The sequence below is a fragment of the Perognathus longimembris genome, chromosome 2 (genome assembly GCF_023159225.1).
Source record: "Perognathus longimembris pacificus isolate PPM17 chromosome 2, ASM2315922v1, whole genome shotgun sequence".
Lineage (NCBI taxonomy): Eukaryota > Metazoa > Chordata > Mammalia > Rodentia > Heteromyidae > Perognathus > Perognathus longimembris.
Window position 1 is genome coordinate 62695657 of NC_063162.1, and position 20537 is coordinate 62716193.

Sequence of the window (20537 nt, forward strand, 5' to 3'; positions counted from 1 at the left end):
AAACTAGAATGTTAAAAGGCACAAATTTGTAAACCTGAAGTCACCTATCTGGGCTTCATATTAAAAGAGGGCAAGCATTGGCTGTCGGATGCACGTAAAGAGACTGTGCCAAAAATCCCTGTGCCTAAGTCAGCCAGACAAGTCAGAGTTCCTGGGAACAGCAACAGCAGGCTTTTTGCCAGCTGTGGATACCTGGGTTCGCTGAGATGGCCAAGCTTCTATATGAAGCCACCAAAAACCTCCCAGAATTTCACTGGACTGAGCAGATGCAAAAAGCCTTTGAGGCAATCGAGAAAAGCCTTCTGGAAGCCCCTGCCTTAGGCCTACCTGAAGCAGAAGGAAAGGCCATTAGAAACAAGCAGGGGATTTTAAGCCTCATCCGGGCCCTATGGAAACCAGCAAAGATTGCCATTATGCACTGTCCGGGTCATCAAAAGGGAGTTGATTCAGTGACTAGAGGGAATAATCTGGCCGGCCAGGCAGCTAAGGAAGCAGCCCTTCAGCCCAGAGCAGAAGTATTGACTTTAGTAGACCCAGGTGCCACGAGCTTTGCCTCCTGTGCCCCAGTATTCCCAAGAAGACTTGGAGTGGATAAAGAAAATTCCCATGGCCCACAAAACCCCGAACAGAGAAGGAAATGATGACTGGTGGAAAACTCGTGAAGGGAAACTTATCTTGCCACAAGGGCTGGGTAAGGGGATCCTTAAGAGAATCATCCACTGAGCTTCTCACATGGGAACCCGAAGAATGCAGGACTTGCTCCGACACTCCAAAGTGAAAATTAGACAAGGAGATCAACTTATTGAAGATATTGTTAAAAATTGCAAGGCCTGTCAGCTTACCAATGCCCCCAATCAACAAGTTACTAAAGGAGCTCGCCTCCGTGGGGTTGGCCAGGCATGTATTGGGAAGGAGATTTCACAGAAATTAAACCTGGAAGATTTGGACACAAATATTTGCTAGTTTTTGTAGACACCTTTTCAGGATGGGTTGAAGCCTATCCAACAAAGCATGAGACTGCAAATGTAGTGGCTAGGAAGATCCTGGAAGAAATCCTACCCAGGTATGGCTTCCCATCCACCACTGGGTCGGACAACGGGCCAGCCTTTGTCTCAAAAGCAAGTCAGGGAATAGCCGCTGCACTGGGGACGGATTGGAAATTGCATTGTGCTTATAGATCCCAGAGTTCAGGACAAGTAGAGAGAATGAATCGGACTGTAAAAGAGACCCTAACTAAATTGGCCTTAGAGACTGGCGCAGACTGGGTGTCACTCCTTCCTTTTGCTCTGCTTAGAGGAAGAAATTCTCCCTATCAGCTTGGCTTTACGCCTTTTGAAATAAGCCTTCAGACTGAATTGCTTGCTGATTTGGATGATGCTGAATTTTTGTGTAAACTCGATTATTTGCAGCTCGTGCACAAGAATATGTGGCCCCAACTTAAGGCATTATATGATTCCGCTTCTGTCCCTACCCCCCATTTATTCAGACCAGGGGACTGGGTGTTCGTCCGAAGGCATAGCCCCAAATCCTTAGAACCATGGTGGAAGGGACCCTAGATGGCATCACCACTTGGGTTCATTGCTTCCATGCCAGGCCAGCTGACCCCTTTGCCCTGGACGACGACTACCGTGGTGGAACATGGGAGGTCTCCAAGCACCCGACTCAGCCGCTTCGCCTTCGCCTCAAGAAAAGAAAGCCTGAATATTGTTATAATTTTCTTTTTGCCTTCTTTCCTTGCTACCCTGGCTAATGTTGACGTTAACCCTCACCAGCCTTTCCAATTATTTTGGCAGCTCACTCCAAAGTGGGGTGACCCCCTTATTTTAACAACTAAGGAAGCCCCCTTAGGAACCTGGTGGCCAGACTTAGTAGTAGACTTACGTGATCTGGCCACAGGCAACTGGGATGTGCCAGATCACTTGGACCCGAACATGAATAAACGACTTCCCGAGTGTGATGAGCAGGACTCCTGTCCAGTTTGATGTGTGCAGTCCCTTGGTAAAGTAGACTAAGGTTATAGGTTCCTGGCTAGGTAAGGTCAACGCCCTTGAGTCAGCCTGAAGAAGTTATAGAAGATGGATGGATGATCTTCACCCATCAGCCCCCCTTTAAAACTGAGGGACCAGAGTTGTTTTTGGGAAGATGAGGCAGGATAAACTAGAGGCATGCAAAACAGAGGTACAGAGACTGTACTTGTGAGAAATGGTGACAGGCCCTTTGGTTACTACTTTGGGCCCTATTGGCCCATGCCTTATCTCTATATCATCCCCTAGACATGCAAGCCATTGAAATGGACAGAATGGAGCCATGATTGGCTCCCAAGGTACCAAAGAGAAAAAGGGGGAAATGAAGTGCGAGACTTTGAAGTCAGGCCCCACTTTACCACGCGAACCTGAGATAAGCAGGCCCTGTGAGCCAAACCCAGGACAAGCCCATTAGGGCCCAGTCGGTCTAGAACTCTAACTGCTGGGAATGCTTAACTCTGACTGCCCCCAGAGTGCCTCGAGCCCTGAGCCAATCAGATTTGTACCTGTGTCCTAATCTTGCTTGCTTGAACACCTGATCTAACTTTGTTTTTTGCCTTTATAAGCCCTGTGTAATCACAGCTCAGGGCTCCCTCCTAACCTCCGCTGTGTCGGTGGGTAGGATGAGGCCCGAGTTGCAGCTCGCTTGAATAAAGCCTTGCCTTGCTTTTGCATTTTGGAACGTCTGAGTCTCGGTGGCCTTCTTGGTGGTCGTCTCGCGACTTGGCACAACATTTGTTGTTGGCTAAATCCTAAGTTTTCTCTAGTATTGACCATGTGGTACACAATGGAATTGGTTTTAACAAGTGCCATCTTGGTTCCATCAAGGTTCCAAAAACACTTGGAGATGGGGCTGGGGATATGGCCTAGTGGCAAGAGTGCTTGCCTTGTATACATGAGGCCCTGGGTCCAATTCCCCAGCACCACATATACAAAAAATGGCCAGAAGTGGCGCTGTGGCTCAAGTGCAGAGTGCTAGCCTTGAGCAAAAAGAAGCCAGGGACAGTGCTCAGGCCCTGAGTCCAAGCCCCAGGACTGGCCAAAAACAACAACAACAACAACAAAAATCACTTGGAGGTGGAGGCCCACCCATCCCCCAAGTAATGGGTGTGCCAAATTCCTGGAGGCAGGGCAGGGATGTGGAGACTCAAGTTCCTGGTAACCCTGCCTCCAACCCTGAACCCTGTAACTGCTGCCTTGCAATTCAAATACTCAAAGGTGAAGGTGTCTTGCTGTGACCCTGCTTAGGCTCTGACCAGCTCCACTGCCATTACACCATGCCATGTGTCTGTGTTCTGTTTGTGTCCTGTCTCCCATCTCCTGGACCTTCTCTGGTCACAGCCTCCTCCCCATTGGAGCTCAATTGGTTTCTCAAAATGTGGCTTCTCCATATAATATATAATCTGTAAAAATTTTTGTTTGCTGGAAAAGTTTTTGTTTTCTAACTGACCACGTGGTTCTAAAATATGGACAAAATAATGTCATTTTGCCACTGGAATTCCAGAAAACTTACATGGCCAATTAAACAAAATTCTAAGCACACCCCAAAAGCTTGTGCACAAGTGTCTGTCTGTCGGTAAAACATGTAAAAACTGGCATCATGGTTTCAAAATTACTTGCTTTTGACTATTTTAACTTACTTTAAGCCTTGTGTTAAACTGATCCTTGCAGCTTGTGGGTGGAGTCACAGTAAACAGCCTGGAGGCAATCTTGACTCCAATTACCAGACTCCAAGCCAAAACAAAACAAAACAAAAAAAATAGGTTTTAAACCCAAAGTGATCATTTTTGGGTGTTAACATATGTTTCTAAGAAAAACTCCAAAAGGTTCAAATATGCAACATGTGCTATAAGTACAATGATGTAAAACCAGTGTTATTCTTTATATCCATCTATACTAATAGTCAAGTGTGCATCTGATCCTGACAATTCTTTGGTATAGACTAAGATTTTGCTTCTCCATTTTTTCTCTCTTGTGCTCTCATAAACTCTTTAAGATCAAGGGACTGGAGTCATTTTGGAACAAGTGTGCAAATGTGGCTGCTGACCTTGATTTTCCTGACCCAGGATTGATATTTTGCTTTATAGGATGCAGGTCAACATGTGTGCTAGCTGCGTGGACTGTGGCAGCCCGTGGCTACAGGAAACTGCCTCCACAGTCTGCTCTCAAACTGCCTGGTTTCACTACTAGTGATTCCTTATTCTCTCTCTTGCATGGAAAACTGCTCAGGGAATCTAGGAATCATTGGTAGTGTTCCTGTGAAGATTTTGACAGGCCCAGAGTGCTACTGCCCTGGCTCTGCCTCCCCCAAGATTAGAGTTGGATTTATACCAGGCCTACCATGACAGAGTTGCAACTGAGACTTAAATGTGCAGTTGAGAAACTAAAAATTGTAACCACCATTTTGTAGTTACTAACTGCTAATTTTGCTTCTGTAAACCGCTTTGCGGCTAAGGACCTAGGAAACTCCATATTGTACTAAGACCCCATTATGTACCTGACTGACCTTATTGTAAGCCCTATCCCCCACCCTTTGCTTTCCAGTAAAGACCATAAAATGCCCTGGGACAGATAGTTCTCAGAAAAACCATAAACACCCATAAGAGTGACCGGCAGAGAAGAAAAACAAGTTTTGGAGTTACTCCAGAACTCCCTCACCCAGGTGTGGTTTCCAGTATCTAATTAAAACCCTGCAGCTGTGCACGTAACCCCTTAGCGTGTACCCTATGACCTAAACCAATCAACTTTAAATGCGCCAGTCCCTTGATCTGACCAATGACCCTTTCCAGATTCCTTCCTGCCACCAAATGCCCCAAACATGCTTTAGAATTATTTTATGATTTTCCCGCGGTGTTTTGTTAAAAATTGCTATAATGTATGCTAAGTCCCTGCCTTCCCTGACGAATATATAAAACAGCTGGAAGTCCTAGGCTCAGGGCCTCTTAGCGTCAGCAGCTGAGTGACCGAGCTAGCTCGCAATAAACGCCCTTTTGCTACTTGCATTGGTCTTGGTCTCTGGTGGTCTCTCGGGGGTTCCAAACTCAAGCATTTCACCTCAATCCCTTTACCAAGGCTTTCTTTACTAACTTTTTCTCTCTTTACATTTCCTGGAGCTTCTTTGTGGCTTGAGTTTAAAATTGTCTACATTTTTTCCTCTGGCTTGTGGAATCAGGTTTATCTCCACTACATCAAGGCAATTTACTGTGCCTCCACCCACAGCTGCTGATGAGACAATGGCAAAGGATGAGCAAAGATGAGGCTGATGGGACTGCTGCTCCTAAGCTTGCACCCAGAAAGAAACAGGTTACTACCAGATCAGAGCCAACCATCCTGAGGATGTTATTTGTTTGGAGTGTATTTCTCCAGTTTTCTGTGCCTCTAAGTGCCTAAGGTTGGCCAGTGGCATCTGTAAGGTCCACCCTCAGAAGGGCTCTATTGCAGATGCCCCCACTGAAGTGCCAGACTTTGAAGTCAGGCCCCATTTTACCAGGTGAACCCCATTTTAGAATCGAACCCTGAGCCAATCAGATTTGTACCTGTGTCCTAATCTTGCTTGCTTGAACATCTGATTGTTGTAACCTTGTTCTTTGCCTTTATAAGCCCTGAGTAATCACAGCTCGGGGCTCCCTCCTAACCTCCGCTGTGTTGGTGGGTAGGACGAGGCCCGAGTTGCAGCTCGCTTAAATAAAGCCTTGCCTTGCTTTTGCATTTCGGAGTGTCTGAGTCTCAGTGGCCTTCTTGGTGGTGGTCTCACGACTTGGCACAACATTTGGGGTTTCTCCGGGATAGCCCCAGGGACCCCGAGACCCCAGACTCCGAAGGTAAGAAAACAGCCCTGTTCATTTGTCTTGTCCTATAATGTGCCTGTTTGTTTGTCTTGCTTTTGCTTATTTCTTGAAGGGGTTGTCGAAGCAGATGCACTTACTTGACAATCCTGGGGAGACTGGGGGATGTCCCAGACTCCTCACCCTTAAAGGGGGATCTTTGGAGCCCCGCTTTCAACTTGAATTCACTCTTTCTGCATCCTTGCAGGAGGATGTGTGCGCCAACTTGGGAAATCTACAGTTTTTCTTGTTCTTGATCTTGCCTATTTTTTTTCCTTCTGTATTACTTGTTTTGGTTTCTTTTCTTTTGTAGCCTTTTGGACTAAACATCTGATCAGAGCTATGGGTAACGTTCTATCTTGGGGACCTCCATCTAGCCCCCTAGATTTGACTCTAGCTCACTGGAAGGAGATCAAGGAGATAGCTCAGAACCGAGGTGTGGCCCTTAAGAAGGAAAAATGGTTTACCCTTTCCAAGTCAGAATGGCCCACCCTTGAGAGAGCTAATTGGCCACCTGAGGGAAGCTTTGACATCATTAAGATCAGTACCTTACAAAGCCTAATCGAAGCCCCTCGTTCAGGCTATATAGACCAGATTCCTTATATAGACACCTGGAGGGAACTAGTTGACAGGGACACTCCAGCTTTGGTTCGGCCTTTCTTACCAACTCCCTCCTCCACTCCTTCCCCTACCCCAATATTCACTCAAAAAACACGGGGTGACAAGAGAGAACCTAAGAGGGGAGAGAAGAAATTATATCCACCTGTCCTCCAGGGAGGAAGCACAGAGGAGGAAATGCTTCCCCCTCCATATGCCCCACCCCAGTTAACTTTCCAAGAGGAGGACTCTGAGGAAGATGTTTCAGCTGTGCCCTCCGCCCCGGAGGGGCCCGCTCAATCAACTCGCTGGCGCCAAAGAATTACATCTCTTCATAATTCTGTTGCCCTTCCCCTACGCCCTATAAGTCCTGTGGATGCAGATGGTCGACAACAATTCCAATACTGGCCATTTGCTACTAGTGATCTTTACAATTGGCGTGCCCAAAATGCCCCCTTTTCTGAGAAACTTAATTCACTTGTTTGAAACTATACTTTTCACTCACCAGCCCACTTGGGATGATTGTAGCCAGCTTTTACAGGTCCTTTTCACCACTGAGGAGAGAGGTCGTATCCAAGAAGCGGCCCGGAGACTTATCCCTGGCCCCAACGGAGCACCCATCATGGATCCTGCCTTGATTGCTACCTATTTTCCCAAGACCCGACCAGCATGGGACTACAATACGGCTGAAGGTAGGGAGCGACTCCTTGTCTCTGCTGTCAGGTCTCAAGGCGGCGGCTCGCCGACCTACCAATATGGCCAAAGTTTATGATATCAGACAGGGAGAAAGTGAAAGTCCGGCAGCATACCTTGAGTGGCTTATGGAAGCCTTTAGTCAATACACCCCGTATGATCTTGAGACCCAGGAATCTGCTCAGATAATTATGTTTGCCTACATAAATCAAGCCACACTGGACATAAAGCGGAAATTGCAGGCTCTAGACAGGCTTGGGGAAAAATCTATTAGGGATCTAGTAGCAGTGGCGGAAAAGGTTTATAATAAGAGAGAAACAGGAGAACGAAGACAGGAAAGGAGTCTGGCTAGGATTTTGGAACAACAACAGAAGGAACTCAGGGAAATCCTGACCTCTATGCAGGCAGGAAACTTTAGACAGTCCTCCTCTCCAAGTAAGGAGCAAGAGCCCAAACCCCAATCAAGGGTGGGGAAGAATCAATGTGCTTATTGCAAGAAGGAGGGGCATTGGATAAAAAACTGCCCAGAGCTAGCCCAGAAAAAGGAGGAAAAACATAAAGTAGGATCAAGAGTGTTGTCAACCTTAGAGATGGCTGAGGACAGTGACTGAGGGAGTCGGGGTTCAGATCCACTCCCTGAGCCCAGGATAACATTACAAGTTGAGGGGAATCCAGTCATGTTCATGATAGATACGGGAGCAGAAAATTCAGTATTACTAGCCCCGAGAGGGCCGATGTCCACTAAAACAACATGGGTCCAAGGTGCAACAGGCACTAAACCCTATAAATGGACTACTCAAAGAACAGTGGACTTGGGAGTGGGCCAGGTAACCGACTCGTTTTTAGTCATCCCTGACTGCCCCTATCCATTGCTTGGACGTGATCTCTTAACGAAAATGAAAGCTCAGATACAGTTCACAGGCAGTGGGGCTTCTGTGACGAACTCAAGAGAAAAGCCTGTTAGTATACTAATAACTGGCAAGTTAGAAGAAGAGTATAGGCTATACCAGCATCTCAAGCCCGAGTCTCCGGAAAATGAGTGGCTACGGGCGTTTCCCCAAGCATGGGCAGAAACTGGGGGAATGGGACTGGCAAAACATCGTCCTCCAATCTTTGTGGAACTTAGAGCCGGGGCTGACCCAGTAAGAGTTTGCCAGTACCCTATGTCACTAGAAGCAAAGAAGGGGATCACTCCTCACATGAGAAAATTGTTAGATTTAGGAGTTCTGAAGCCCATCCAGTCAGCCTGGAATACTCCATTGTTGCCTATAAAAAAGTCTAATTCCAATGATTATAGACCAGTGCAAGACTTGAGAGAAGTTAACAAGAGAGTAATGGACATTCATCCAACAGTCCCAAACCCATATACCCTGCTGAGCTCCCTGTCACCAAGCCATGTGTGGTATACTGTGTTGGATCTAAAGGATGCTTTCTTTAGCCTGCCCTTAGCCTCACAGAGCCAAAGCTACTTTGCATTTACTTGGCACGATCCTGAAATCGGGATAAGCGGTCAATTGACCTGGACCAGGCTGCCTCAAGGATTCAAGAATTCGCCTACAATCTTTGATGAGGCGTTACATGAAGACCTGAGTGAGTACCGCTCCCAAAATACTGAAATAAGTCTATTGCAATATGTAGATGATTTGTTAATAGCTGCTCCAGACAAGGATAGTTGTCTAAAGGGAACAGCTAGGCTCTTAAAGACTCTTGGCAATTTGGGCTATAGGGCCTCCACTAAAAAGGCACAAATTTGTAAACCTGAAGTCACCTATCTGGGCTTCATATTAAAAGAGGGCAAGTGTTGGCTGTCAGATGCACGTAAAGAGACTGTGCTAAAAATTCCTGTGCCTAAGTCAGCGAGACAAGTCAGAGAGTTCCTGGGAACAGTGGGTTTTTGCTGGCTGTGGATACCTGGGTTCGCTGAGATGGCCAAGCCTCTATATGAAGCCACCAAAAACCTCCCAGAATTTCATTGGACTGAGCAGATGCAAAAAGCCTTTGAGGCAATCAAGAAAAGCCTTCTAGAAGCCCCAGCCTTAGGCCTACCTGACGTGAATAAACCATTCACATTGTTTGTGGCCGAAAAGAAAGGAATAGGAAAAGGGGTGCTCACCCAGCCAATTGGGCCCTGGAGACGACCGGTCGCCTACTTGTCAAAGAAATTGGATCCTGTCGCCGCTGGGTGGCCTCCGTGCTTAAGAATAATAGCTGCAGTAGCCCTCTTGGTAAAAGATGCAGATAAGTTGACTCTGGGACAGAATCTGACTGTGGCCACTCCACATGCTCTAGAGGGGGTGCTAAAACAACCGCCCAACCGATGGATGAGCAATGCCCACATGGTCCATTACCAAACCTTGTTACTTAACCTGGCACGTATCAGCTTCTGTGTACCAACAGCATTAAACCCAGCAACTCTGCTGCTGGATCCGGATCTGGAAGCACCCCTGCATGATTGTGACTTGCTGGATTTACCACTATCACATGCCGAGCACACCTGGTTCACCGATGGCAGCAGCTTCATTAGGGATGGAAAAAGGTATGCGGGTGCGGCGGTTACTATGGACACTGAGATATTGTGGGCAGAGGCACTCCCTCAGGGGACTTCTGCACAAAGAGCAGAACTAGTGGCACTAACAAAAGCTTTACAGATGGGAAAAGGAATGAGACTAAATATATATACGGACAGCCGGTACGCTTTTGCCACCGTACACATCCATGGAGCCATTTACCAAGAAAGGGGCTACTGACAGCCGAAGGAAAGGCCATTAGAAACAAGCAGGAGATTTTAAGCCTCATCCGTGCCCTATGGGAACCAGCAAAGATTGCCATTATGCACTGTCCGGGTCATCAAAAGGGAGTTGATTCAGTGACTAGAGGGAATAATCTGGCCGACCAGGCAGCTAAGGAAGCAGCCCTCCAGCCCAGAGCAGAAGTATTGACTCTAGTAGACCCAGGACCACGAGCTTTTCCTCCTGTACCCCAGTATTCCCAAGAAGACTTGGAGTGGATAAAAAAATTCCCATGACCCACAAAACCCCGGACAGAGAAGGAAATGATGACTGGTGGAAAACTGGTGAAGGGAAACTTATCTTTCCACAAAGGCTGGGTAAGGGGATCCTTAAAAGAATCCACTGAGCTTCTCACATGGGAACCCGAAGAATGCAGGACTTGCTCCAACACTCCAAAGTGAAAATTAGACAAGGAGATCAACTTATTGAAGATATTGTTAAAAATTGGGGGCATTGGTAAGCTGACAGGCCTTGCAATCAACAAGTTACTAAAGGAGCTCGCCTCCGTGGGGTTGGCCAGGCATGTATTGGGAAGTAGATTTCACAGAAATCAAACCTGGAAAATTTGGATACAAATATTTGCTAGTTTTTGTAGACACCTTTTCAGGATGGGTTGAAGCCTATCCAACAAAGCATGAGACTGCAAATGTAGTGGCTAAGAAGATCCTGGAAGAAATCCTACCCACGTATGGCTTCCCATCCACCACTGGGTCGGACAACGGGCCAGCCTTTGTCTCAAAAGCAAGTCAGGGAATAGCCGCTGCACTGGGGACGGATTGGAAATTGCATTGTGCTTATAGACCCCAGAGTTCAGGACAGGTAGAGAGAATGAATCGGACTCTAAAAGAGACCTTAACTAAATTGGCCTTAGAGACTGGCGCAGACTGGGTGTCACTCCTTCCTTTTGCTCTGCTTAGAGTAAGAAATTCTCCCTATCAACTTGGCTTTACTCCTTTTGAAATAATGTACGGGTACCCTCCGCCCATTATTCCTAGCCTTCAGACTGAATTGCCTGCTGATTTGGATGATACTGAATTTTTGTGTAAACTTGATTATTTGCAGCTCGTGCACAAGAAAATGTGGCCCCAACTTAAGGCATTATATGATTCCGCTTCTGTCCCTACCCCCCATTTATTCAGGCCAGGAGATTGGGTGTTTGTCCGGAGGCATAACCCCAAATTCTTAGAACCACAATGGAAGGGACCCTACGTGGTGCTACTGACTACTCCCACTGCCTTTAAGGTAGATGGCGTCACCACTTGGGTCCATTGTTCCCACGCCAGGCCAGCTGAACCTTTTGCCCTGGACGACGACTACTGTAGTGGATGAGAGGTCTCCAAGCACCCAACTCAGCCGCTTCGCCTTCACCTCAAGAAAAGAAAGTTAGACTGAATATTGTTATAATTTTCTTTTTGCCTTCTTTCCTTACTACCCTGGCTAGTGTTGATGTTATTTTGGCAGCTCACTCCAAAGTGAGGTGACCCCCTTATCTTAGGTAGTTTTGGGCTTGCTCAGGAATACGGGTATAGCCACCCGACCCTTAGCACATAGCTGAGAAGTTTATGTATTTTGTTGCTTACATTTGTATACTAAACACTATACAGCTAATGGTAAGTCTGTATAGCTGAAAGTTAATTTTCAGTTTGCAGTAATCCTGCAGTCCCTTGGTAAAGTAGACTAAGGTTATAGGTTCCTGGCTAGGTAAGGTCAACGCCCCTGAGTCAGCCTGAAGAAGTTACAGAAGATGGATGGATGATCTTCACCCATCAGCCCCCCTTTAAAACCGAGGGACCAGAGTTGTTTTTGGGAAGATGAGGCAGGATAAACGAGAGGCATGCAAAACAGAGGTACAGAGACTATACTTGTAAGAAATGGTGACAGGCCCTTTGGTTACTACATTGGGCCCTACTGGCCCATGCCTTACCTCTATATCATCCCCTAGACATGCAAGCCATTGAAATGGACAGAATGGAGCCATGATTGGCTCCCAAGGAACCAAAGAGAAAAAGGGGAAAATGAAGTGCCAGACTTTGAAGTCAGGCCCCATTTTACCACGTGAACCCCATTTTAGAATCGAACCCTGAGCCAATCAGATTTGTACCTGTGTCCTAATCTTGTTTGCTTGAACACCTGATTGTTGTAACCTTGTTCTTTGCCTTTATAAGCCCTGTGTAATCACAGCTCGGGGCTCCCTCCTAACCTCCGCTGTGTCAGTGGGTAGGACGAGGCCCGAGTTGCAGCTTGCTTAAATAAAGCCTTGCCTTGCTTTTGCATTTCGGAGTGTCTGAGTCTCGGTGGCCTTCTTGGTGGTGGTCTCACGACTTGGCACAACACCCACCAGTTTAAACTGCAGTCCAGTTACCTAGGTAACGGGCACACCTGGGGGCAGTTACCTCCCTCCCTTCTCTGAGGTTGCACCCTAATCTATCTGGACACACCCTAATACACCTGGAAACACCTCCCACCCCAGGCACTGCCTGGGAGTGACTCTCTAGCCTGCCACACATGCTTTGGATTTAGCAGCAGGCTCAGTTCCAAGGAATAAAGTTTTCTCTCTGCATGGAGTTCTCTGTAATCAGTCGTCTACTTGAGAATCTCTTACAATATCCAATTTTCTTAATAGAGCTAATCAACTCAAGAGGAGTAGGAAGGTTACTGTTATGGGGTAAGAAACATTATGGAGTTCGAGGGAGGGGATTCCCCATCCCTCCAAAAGTCCACTACTCAGACAGTCTCAAGCAAAAAGATGGATTTATTGGGGGAGCAAAAAGCAAACTGACTAGCTGGGGACGCAGCACAGACTCAGGAGCTGAAACTGTGACAGTGAAAAGCGGGCTGACCAGCCAGGGACACAGGGCAGACTTGGGAGCTGCCACTGTGACCCCAAGCAGTCTTCAAATTGGGGTTTATAAAGGTAAAAGCATAGCACAGGTGTAGGGGGTTGGCGCAGGGGGTAGAGCACGAAATAAGTTCACAGATGTAGGAGGGTGATGCAGGGGATAGAGCATGCAACAGTTAAACCACAGAAATGAGTCATTTTTTATAAATCAACACCAAATAAACTTAAGAGAGAAACCCAATCCCATTCACAAAATAAAAATTAAAATGTAAGGTCCTTCCCTGGAAGGCTCCATGTAGATGCACCCCACCTCATTAAGTCTCCACCCAATTGCCTGGGTAACCAACAGATCTGGAAGCAGTTACCTCCCCTTTCCCTGAGGTCACATCCTAATCCACCTGGCCACACCCTCTGCCCCTGCCCTAGATCAGGTAGGGCTGGGTGGGGGTGGTCCCTTCTCTCCCTTCTCTCCGGCCATGAGAATCACCTCAGCCACAGGCCAGCAGTTGGGTAATAAACTTTCTCTCCTGCCTGAATACCGCATGGCGTTCTCCTTTACCGGCTACCTACTTTAAAAACCTAACAAAAAACCTAACTACCAGCTGGGCACCGGTGGATCACGCCTGTAATCCTAGCTAGTCAGGAAGCTGAGATATGAGGATAGCGGTTCAAAGACAGCATGGGCAGGAAAGTCCGTGAGACTTTTCTCCGATTAGCCACCAGAAAACCAGAAGTGGTGCTGTGGCTTAAGTGGTAGAACCCTAGCCTTGAGCTGAAGAGCTCAGGGACAGGCCCCAGGCCCAGAGTTTAAGCCCTATAACTGACCCCCCTCCCCCCCCCCCCAATAAAAACTAAACTAAATACCAAGGAGTAAATCTAACCAAGATTTAGATAGAGGTAAAAGTTCTCTGGAATGAATACTATGAAAATAACAAAGAAAGAAAATGAGGATGATGAAGGATGCCAGTGGTTCATGCCTGTAATCCTAGCTACTTAGGAGGCTGAGAACCAGAGGATCACAGTTCAAAGTCAACTTGGATAAAAAGTCTGTGAGACTCCATCTCTAAAATGACAAGCTGAAATCATGGCTCAAGTGGCAGAGAATCAGTCAAGTAAGCAAGCCAAGCATGAGGCCTTAATTTCCAACCCTGGTACTGAGAGGAAAAGACAAAAAGAAAATGATGAAGATACTAGAAGATGAACCACTTTCCCCATTCATGGACTGTCAGAATACTGGGAAAACAGCTATGTTCCCAAAAGCAATCTACATATTCAATGAAATTCCTACAAAAATTTTAGTTATTCTTCACAAAAGAAAAACCAACCCTAAAATCATGTGAAAGTACAAAAGACCCTAAATAGCCCAAACAGTCCTTAACAAAAAGAATAATTATAGACATCTCAAATTATATCACAGAAACATTATAACAAAATCCCCAAGCATGCTACTGGGACAAAAAGAGACACTGAAACTAATGGAATTAGAAGACTCACAAGCCCACACAACTACAGTTATCTAATATTTTACAGAGGCATGCAAAATATATTTGATGACAGCCTCTTCAACAAATGGTGCTGGGAAAACTAAATATCAATGTGAAAATGACTAAAATGAGACATGTATTTCTCACTGTGTACAAAAATAAATTCAAAATGGATTAAAAATTAATGTGATACCTGAGACTTTGAAACTACTACAGAGAAAACAAGAAAAACACATGAAGATATAGGCATAGGACCTTCTGAATGGATAAAGCAAGTATAGTATGTGTGTGTGTGTGTGTATGTATATATATATATATACAAAAACAATGAGTTATAATTCAGCCATAAAGAAGGAAATTATGTCACTTGGAAGAAAATGGATATAAATGGAGATCAACTTCTTAAGGAAAATAAGTAATACTCAGGCAAAATTGCATTTATCTCATCTCATATGATATGATGGAGTGACATTAAAAAAAAAAGAAAGGTCCCTTTTTCGGCCATCGCTGAAGCAGGAGCAGGCCAAAATGAAGTTCAATCCCTTTATCACTTCTGACCGAAGCAAGAACCAGAAAAGGCATTTCAATGCATCTTCCCACATTCACAGGAAGATTATGTCTTCTCTTTCCAAAGAGCTGAGACAGAAGTACAATGTGCAGTCTATGCCCATCCAAAAGGATGATGAGGTGCAGGTTGTATGGGGACACTACAAAGGTCAGCAGATTGGCAAAGTGGTCCAGGTTTACAGGAAGAAGTATGTCATCTACATTGAACGGGTACAGTGTGAAAAGGCCAATGGCACCACTGTCCATGTGGGCATTCACCCCAGCAAGGTGGTTATTACCAGGCTGAAACTGGACAAAGACAGCAAAAAGATCCTGGAACGGAAAGCCAAGTCCTGCCAAGTAGGAAAGGAAAAGGGCAAATATAAGGAAGAAACAATTGAAAAGATGCAGAATGAAGTAATCTTACATACAACTTTCATTAAAAAAAAAAAACTATCAAAAAAAAAAAAAGAGAAAGGTGACATTCAGACTCCCCTCTGCCCAGTGTGGATCGCCTAGGCCTGCTCTCCCACAGATGTAGTGCTAAGGCCCTCCCTCTCGTCTTCCCTCTTCTCCAAGTCTCTACTCACTGTGAACTGAGCAGATTCTCAATCACTCACCTTGAAGAGAAGCTCCTCTCCCTTTAATTCTATCAAATACAGTTAACTGCCATTCTTCCTGGTTCAGCAATATGTGGCCCGTGACAGTACTTGTAATGCACCACCCTGTCCCTCACCACAGTACACACCCAGTAAGCATTCCAAGCTGCCTTGCATTACCAAACCAGCAGTACTGGCTATAAACTTTATTTGTCTCAGAGATTTAGCCCTCATCGTTTTGATGGCTTAGTGGGACACGTTCCCAAGAAAAACAAAAGGAGGGAAGGTATATTTGGGCTTACAACTTTAGAGGCTTTGGCCCATGGTCACCTGGCCGTGGCCAGGCAGAACATTGCAATGGGGAACACATGGAAGAGCGAAGCTGCTACCCCTCATGGTAGCAGTCATCGGAGAGAAGGTGGGGCCCCAGAACGAGGTGCACTTTGCCAGGGAACCGTGCAGTAACCCAATTCCCAAACAAGGCCTCTGGGGGCTGGGAATATGGCCTAGTGGTAAAGTGCTTGCCTCCTATACATGAAGCCCTGGGGTTGATTCTCCAGTACCACATATAGAAAAAGCCGAAAGTGGCACTGTGGCTCAAGTGGTAGAGTGCTAGCTTTGAGCAAAAAGAAGCCAGGGACAGTGCTCAGGCCCTGAGTCCAAGGCCCAGGACTGGCAAAAAACAAAACAAAGCAAACCAAACAAGGCCCCTGCCCTACTGACGTATGGAGGAACTAATCCATTGATTTGTCTGAACCCTCAAGACCCAGTCAGTCACCCAAACCGATCAGCTGGTAAGCAGTCCTCCAGCATTTAATGACCCCCTCAGGGATTGTCTCAGATTTAAATCCTGTTTTGGTGCTGAGGCTGTGGCTTCATTCATGCCAAGATGCACTTTACCAGTAGTTATAGTTTTATATTCCTTCCTTCCTTTTCTTTCTCTTCCTTCCTCTTCCTTCCTTCCTTCTTTCTTTCCTTCTTCCTTTCTCCCTACTTCCCTTCCTTCCTTTCTTTTTACTTTTCCTTCCTTCCTTCCTCCCTTTCTTCCTTCCTCTTTTTCTTCCTTCCTCTCTTTCTTTCTTTCTTTTCTTTCTTCATTCATTCGTTCATTTGTTCAGTCGTTCTTGCCCTCCTTTCCTTCCTCCCTCCTCCCTTCTCTCTCTTTCTTTCTTTCCTGGTCCCAGGGCTTGAACATAGGTGGTGGGGGCTGTCCTTGAGCTTTTTTTGTTTTTGCTTGAAGCTAGTATTCTACCACTTGATCCACAGCTCCACTTCTAGAATTATCTGAGTAGTTAGTTGGAGATAGGAGTCTCATAGACTTTCCTGCCCTGGCTGGCTTCAAACCCTGATCCTCGGATCTCAGGCTCCTGAGTAGCTAGGATTACAGGCATGAGCCATTGGCATCAGACTCATATTTCTTTTTTACCCCTCCCCCATCCTGAGATCATCTTTTTATAATAATAACCAATACTATTAAAAGATTCATGATGCATAAAAGTAAGGGACATAGCTTTTGTTGCACCAGTAGCTTTGTAACTGGCTATGAAAAATCAGTAAATGTTGAATGACTTCCTTAAAGTTAAGAGAGATAATGACTCATTTTTAAGTTGGGATACACAGTAACTTAAAGGTTACTTTGTCTAATTCCCTCAATTTTCTGTTGCCTACCTAAATATCTGTAGGATCTCTGCTCCTCCCCAACTTTGGAATGTTACAGATTATCTCCCTTTGACAAAGAACTATAGAGATTTGTTCATCTTTAAATCAACAGAGTTAAATTTTGAAAAAAAGAGACCAACTTTAGGTCTAACCTTTTCTATTATTCCTCACTAGCATAGTAACACTATTTTCATAAGATTATATCATTTAGTAGGGATATTAAGAGTTTTGTTTTTTGTTTTGCTAGTCCTGGAGCTTGGACTAAGGGCCTGAGCACTGGCCCTGGCTCCTTTTTGCTCAAGGCTAGCACTCAACCTCTTGAGCCACAGTGCCACTTCTGGCTTTTTCTGTGTATGTGGTGCTGAGGAATCAAACCCAGGGTCTCATGCATGCTAGGCAAGCACTCTACTGCTAAGCCACATTCCCAGCCCAAGAGTTTCATAAAAGTAAGAGAAATCTTTATTATTAAAAAAAAAGTCTGGACTTGCAATATGACTTAGTAGTACAATGCTTGACTCACATGCATGAAGTCCTAGGTTTGATTCCTCAGCACCACATACACAGAAAAAGCAAGAAGTGGCACTGTGGCTCAAGAGGTAGAGTGCTAGCCTTGAGCAAAAAGAAGCCTTTGTGCTCAAGCCCTGAGTCCAAGCCCCAGGACTGGTAAAACAAAAATTCTACTATATAAAGCAACTTTAGAAATTATTCTAAACATTAATAATTTGAGGGATAATTTCACTATTACAAATCAGGAGAGGAATGAAGAGAAATGCATGAAATTTGATCAGTCTTGTTAATATATTAAGACCATTCTAACAACGAGATAATCATAAATGTTTATGAAATATATCATATGATATTCTCTTTTTCTGAGAGAGGCATACAAATGAAAACCTCTTTACCTTAAAGATTCGGATAATGGTGTTAAAGTGCCATCTCCCCTATCTACTACACGAAAGAAATTCAATTGATCTCCTTCTCGGTACACCAAGAACGTAACTTGTTTGTTGCAGGAAGTTTTCTCCCAGACTTCATCTCGACTAGAATCCATGTACTCAGCCATCTCCCTAAGTGGATCTTCCATAGGAACTACAAATGGAAAAAATTGATAAACAAGCTTTCAATTCACATTAACTTTTCTGTATTTTGGTGCAGTAATAGGGTATAATGCTCTGAGTTTGTTTAACCATCTTGCACAATTAATATGTACATAATATTCTCTAAATAAGTTTCTAGTCTCTTTCTAATTTTTATAGCTAATGTACCATTCTCAATATTGTATAAATATTGAAGGAAAACCATTATGTTGCTATGCCCAAAGACACAGTTTTAACATGAGGCTTTTTTCTTCCCTGTGCCAGTAGAGTCTATATATTTGTTTCTTCCCTGGCATTATTATCTATGGTTATTTTCACTGTACATCTTTTGTTTTCTGTATTTTTCAAATGATGCTAATGAGCCTACATTTTTCATGAGATATATGAGTATTAGAGTTATAATTTGACATGGGGATGCAAGTGTGTAATGGAGACAGCATTTAGCCCTCAGTTTTCTGGTCTATGAAGGATCACACAAATCTGAAAATCTTTCCTAGAATGAGGTCTCCAGAGAACGACTGCTCTGAGTTCATGTGACACACTTGTACTCACTGTCCTTTTACTGTGCTGCTTGTCAAATTTCTGCCCAAGCCATGATTTCCAATGACTAATATTCTACTTTCATAGACATCATCTTATCTCATTTATTTCCTGCATAACACTTATAATCACATGAATTATATTCTTTTTCACACTTATTGGAGGCAGTGTCATAAAACTCGGCCTCTGTCTTCCACCCTGTGGATAGGAGACAAACTCAACATCCAGATGGCTCACTGTGCATCTGTTGAATGAATGAGTGAACTCGAGAGACTACCCACATTATTAGAAGAGTGTCAAGGATATGAAAATATCCAAGAAAGTCAAATTTATCACAAACCAAGTAAACAAGAAATTCTGGAATTTTCCATAGCAATTATTCTAGGCATTGAAGACTCAGAAAAAAATTTTTTAATGATATAAAGGTGGATACTAGTGGTTCACCCTTATAATTCTAACTGCTCAAGATCTCAATCTGATGACTACAGTTCAAAGCCAGGCAGACAAATCCTAGGGATTCTTATCTCTAATTAACCAGGAAAAAAAGTCAGAAGTGGTTCAAGTGGTAGAGTGACAGAGAAAATCAGAGCAAGAACACGAGGCTCAGAGTTCAAACCCCATTACTGGAGGAAAAAAACAAAAAGGTGAGAACCCAAACACAACAATAACACAATTTTTATACCAAATCACTCCATTTTTCTTCCATATACTGATGTTTATTTTAAATTCTTATTGGACTCAATCTGGAATCATGATATTTTTCTGGAATGTATTTTAGAGTTTCAGCTGTTATGTATTTGAGATTTAAAGAACAATATCTAAAAAGAAAAGAAATAACCAACCCTTTAAGGGGTTAGAGGTGTGGCTGAGTTGGTAGATTATCAGCCAATGGAGTGAAAGCATCAGATCAACAGTCCTGGTCTCAGACAAAGAGAAAAGATAACAAACAAACAATGCCAACACAATCAAAGGCTTAACCACATGAAGGGAGCTTGACTATGACTGGAGTCTATAAAAACACGTTACTTTGTCAAATTGTTGTCAAACTGCTTGAAAAATATAATTGTTAAACTGCTTTAATATATGCCTACCTTTTCTGGTATTTATAGGTCCACCACGCATAGCCAAAACCAGCTTCAAGGTACAACCTTCTGAAATGCTGTGCATAATTAACACAAAGACTGTTATCATCAAAATATGTTCAGTATTAAAGGAAAGCCTAATTACTGGCTGGTTTATTAGGCATAGCACTCACTCTCTAAAACACACAAAAAAAGAGCAATATGAAGAAACATAAGATGCTAATGTATTTACTTGTATACATAATGGAAAAGTTAAGAAGTTCTCCTAAGTCTTAAATATTACGTGAAATCTCAGCAAAAGGTACTGGCAAGGACCTCTTTGATCTTGTGGTTGAGCCTCTTTATTCCACATAGAAGGAAAAGGAGGCCTAGGAAAGAAAAGATGCCTGCCCAACATTCAGAGTTTTTAGACATGGCAGATCTGTTAATAATAATAATAATAATAATAATAACAATAACAATAATAATAATAATAATAATAAAAGAAACCAGCAAATCTTAACAAGTCTCCTGACTCCCATCACTTTCCCACATCACTTCTTACTCTTCTGCTCTTTTTCTTTCTTTCTTTCTTTCTTTTTTTTTTTTGGCAGTCCTAGGGCTTGGACTCGGGGCCTAGGCTGGCCCTGAGCTTTTTTTTTTTTTTTTTTTTTTTTTTTTTTTTTGCCAGTCCTGGGGCTTGGACTCAGGGCCTGAGCACTGTCCCTGGCTTCTCTTTGCTCAAGGCTAGCACTCTGCCACTTGAGTCACAGCGCCACTTCTGG

At 44.3% G+C, this 20537-nt stretch overlaps 2 protein-coding genes across 5 annotated transcripts in view; one reads left to right on the forward strand and one right to left on the reverse strand.

Annotated features, from left to right (window-relative positions):
• Zfand4 (zinc finger AN1-type containing 4) overlaps positions 1-20537 on the reverse strand; it is a 57997-nt gene that overhangs the window by 21487 nt on the left and 15973 nt on the right. For all 4 annotated transcript variants that reach the window (XM_048339286.1, XM_048339283.1, XM_048339284.1 and 1 more), the window contains 2 exons: positions 19783-19850; positions 17957-18143 (listed from right to left, as the gene is read on the reverse strand). In XM_048339286.1, coding sequence (XP_048195243.1) covers positions 17957-18143; positions 19783-19850 — 255 coding nt within the window. The remainder of the gene's footprint in view (positions 1-17956; positions 18144-19782; positions 19851-20537) is intronic.
• LOC125342209 (60S ribosomal protein L26-like) lies at positions 14755-15860 on the forward strand. The gene is made up of 2 exons (XM_048334363.1): positions 14755-15250; positions 15646-15860. Exons 1-2 carry the CDS (start codon positions 14779-14781, stop codon positions 15858-15860), a joined length of 687 nt encoding a protein of 228 aa, XP_048190320.1. The 5' UTR covers positions 14755-14778.

Bases quoted from the DNA above. Each gene is read 5' to 3' on its own strand.
- LOC125342209 (XM_048334363.1), top strand. From the start codon at position 14,779: ATGAAGTTCAATCCCTTTATCACTTCTGACCGAAGCAAGAACCAGAAA. The intron at 15,251-15,645 runs TATCAAAAAAAA...TTGATGGCTTAG, and splicing joins TTTCATTAAAAAAAAAAAAC to TGGGACACGTTCCCAAGAAA.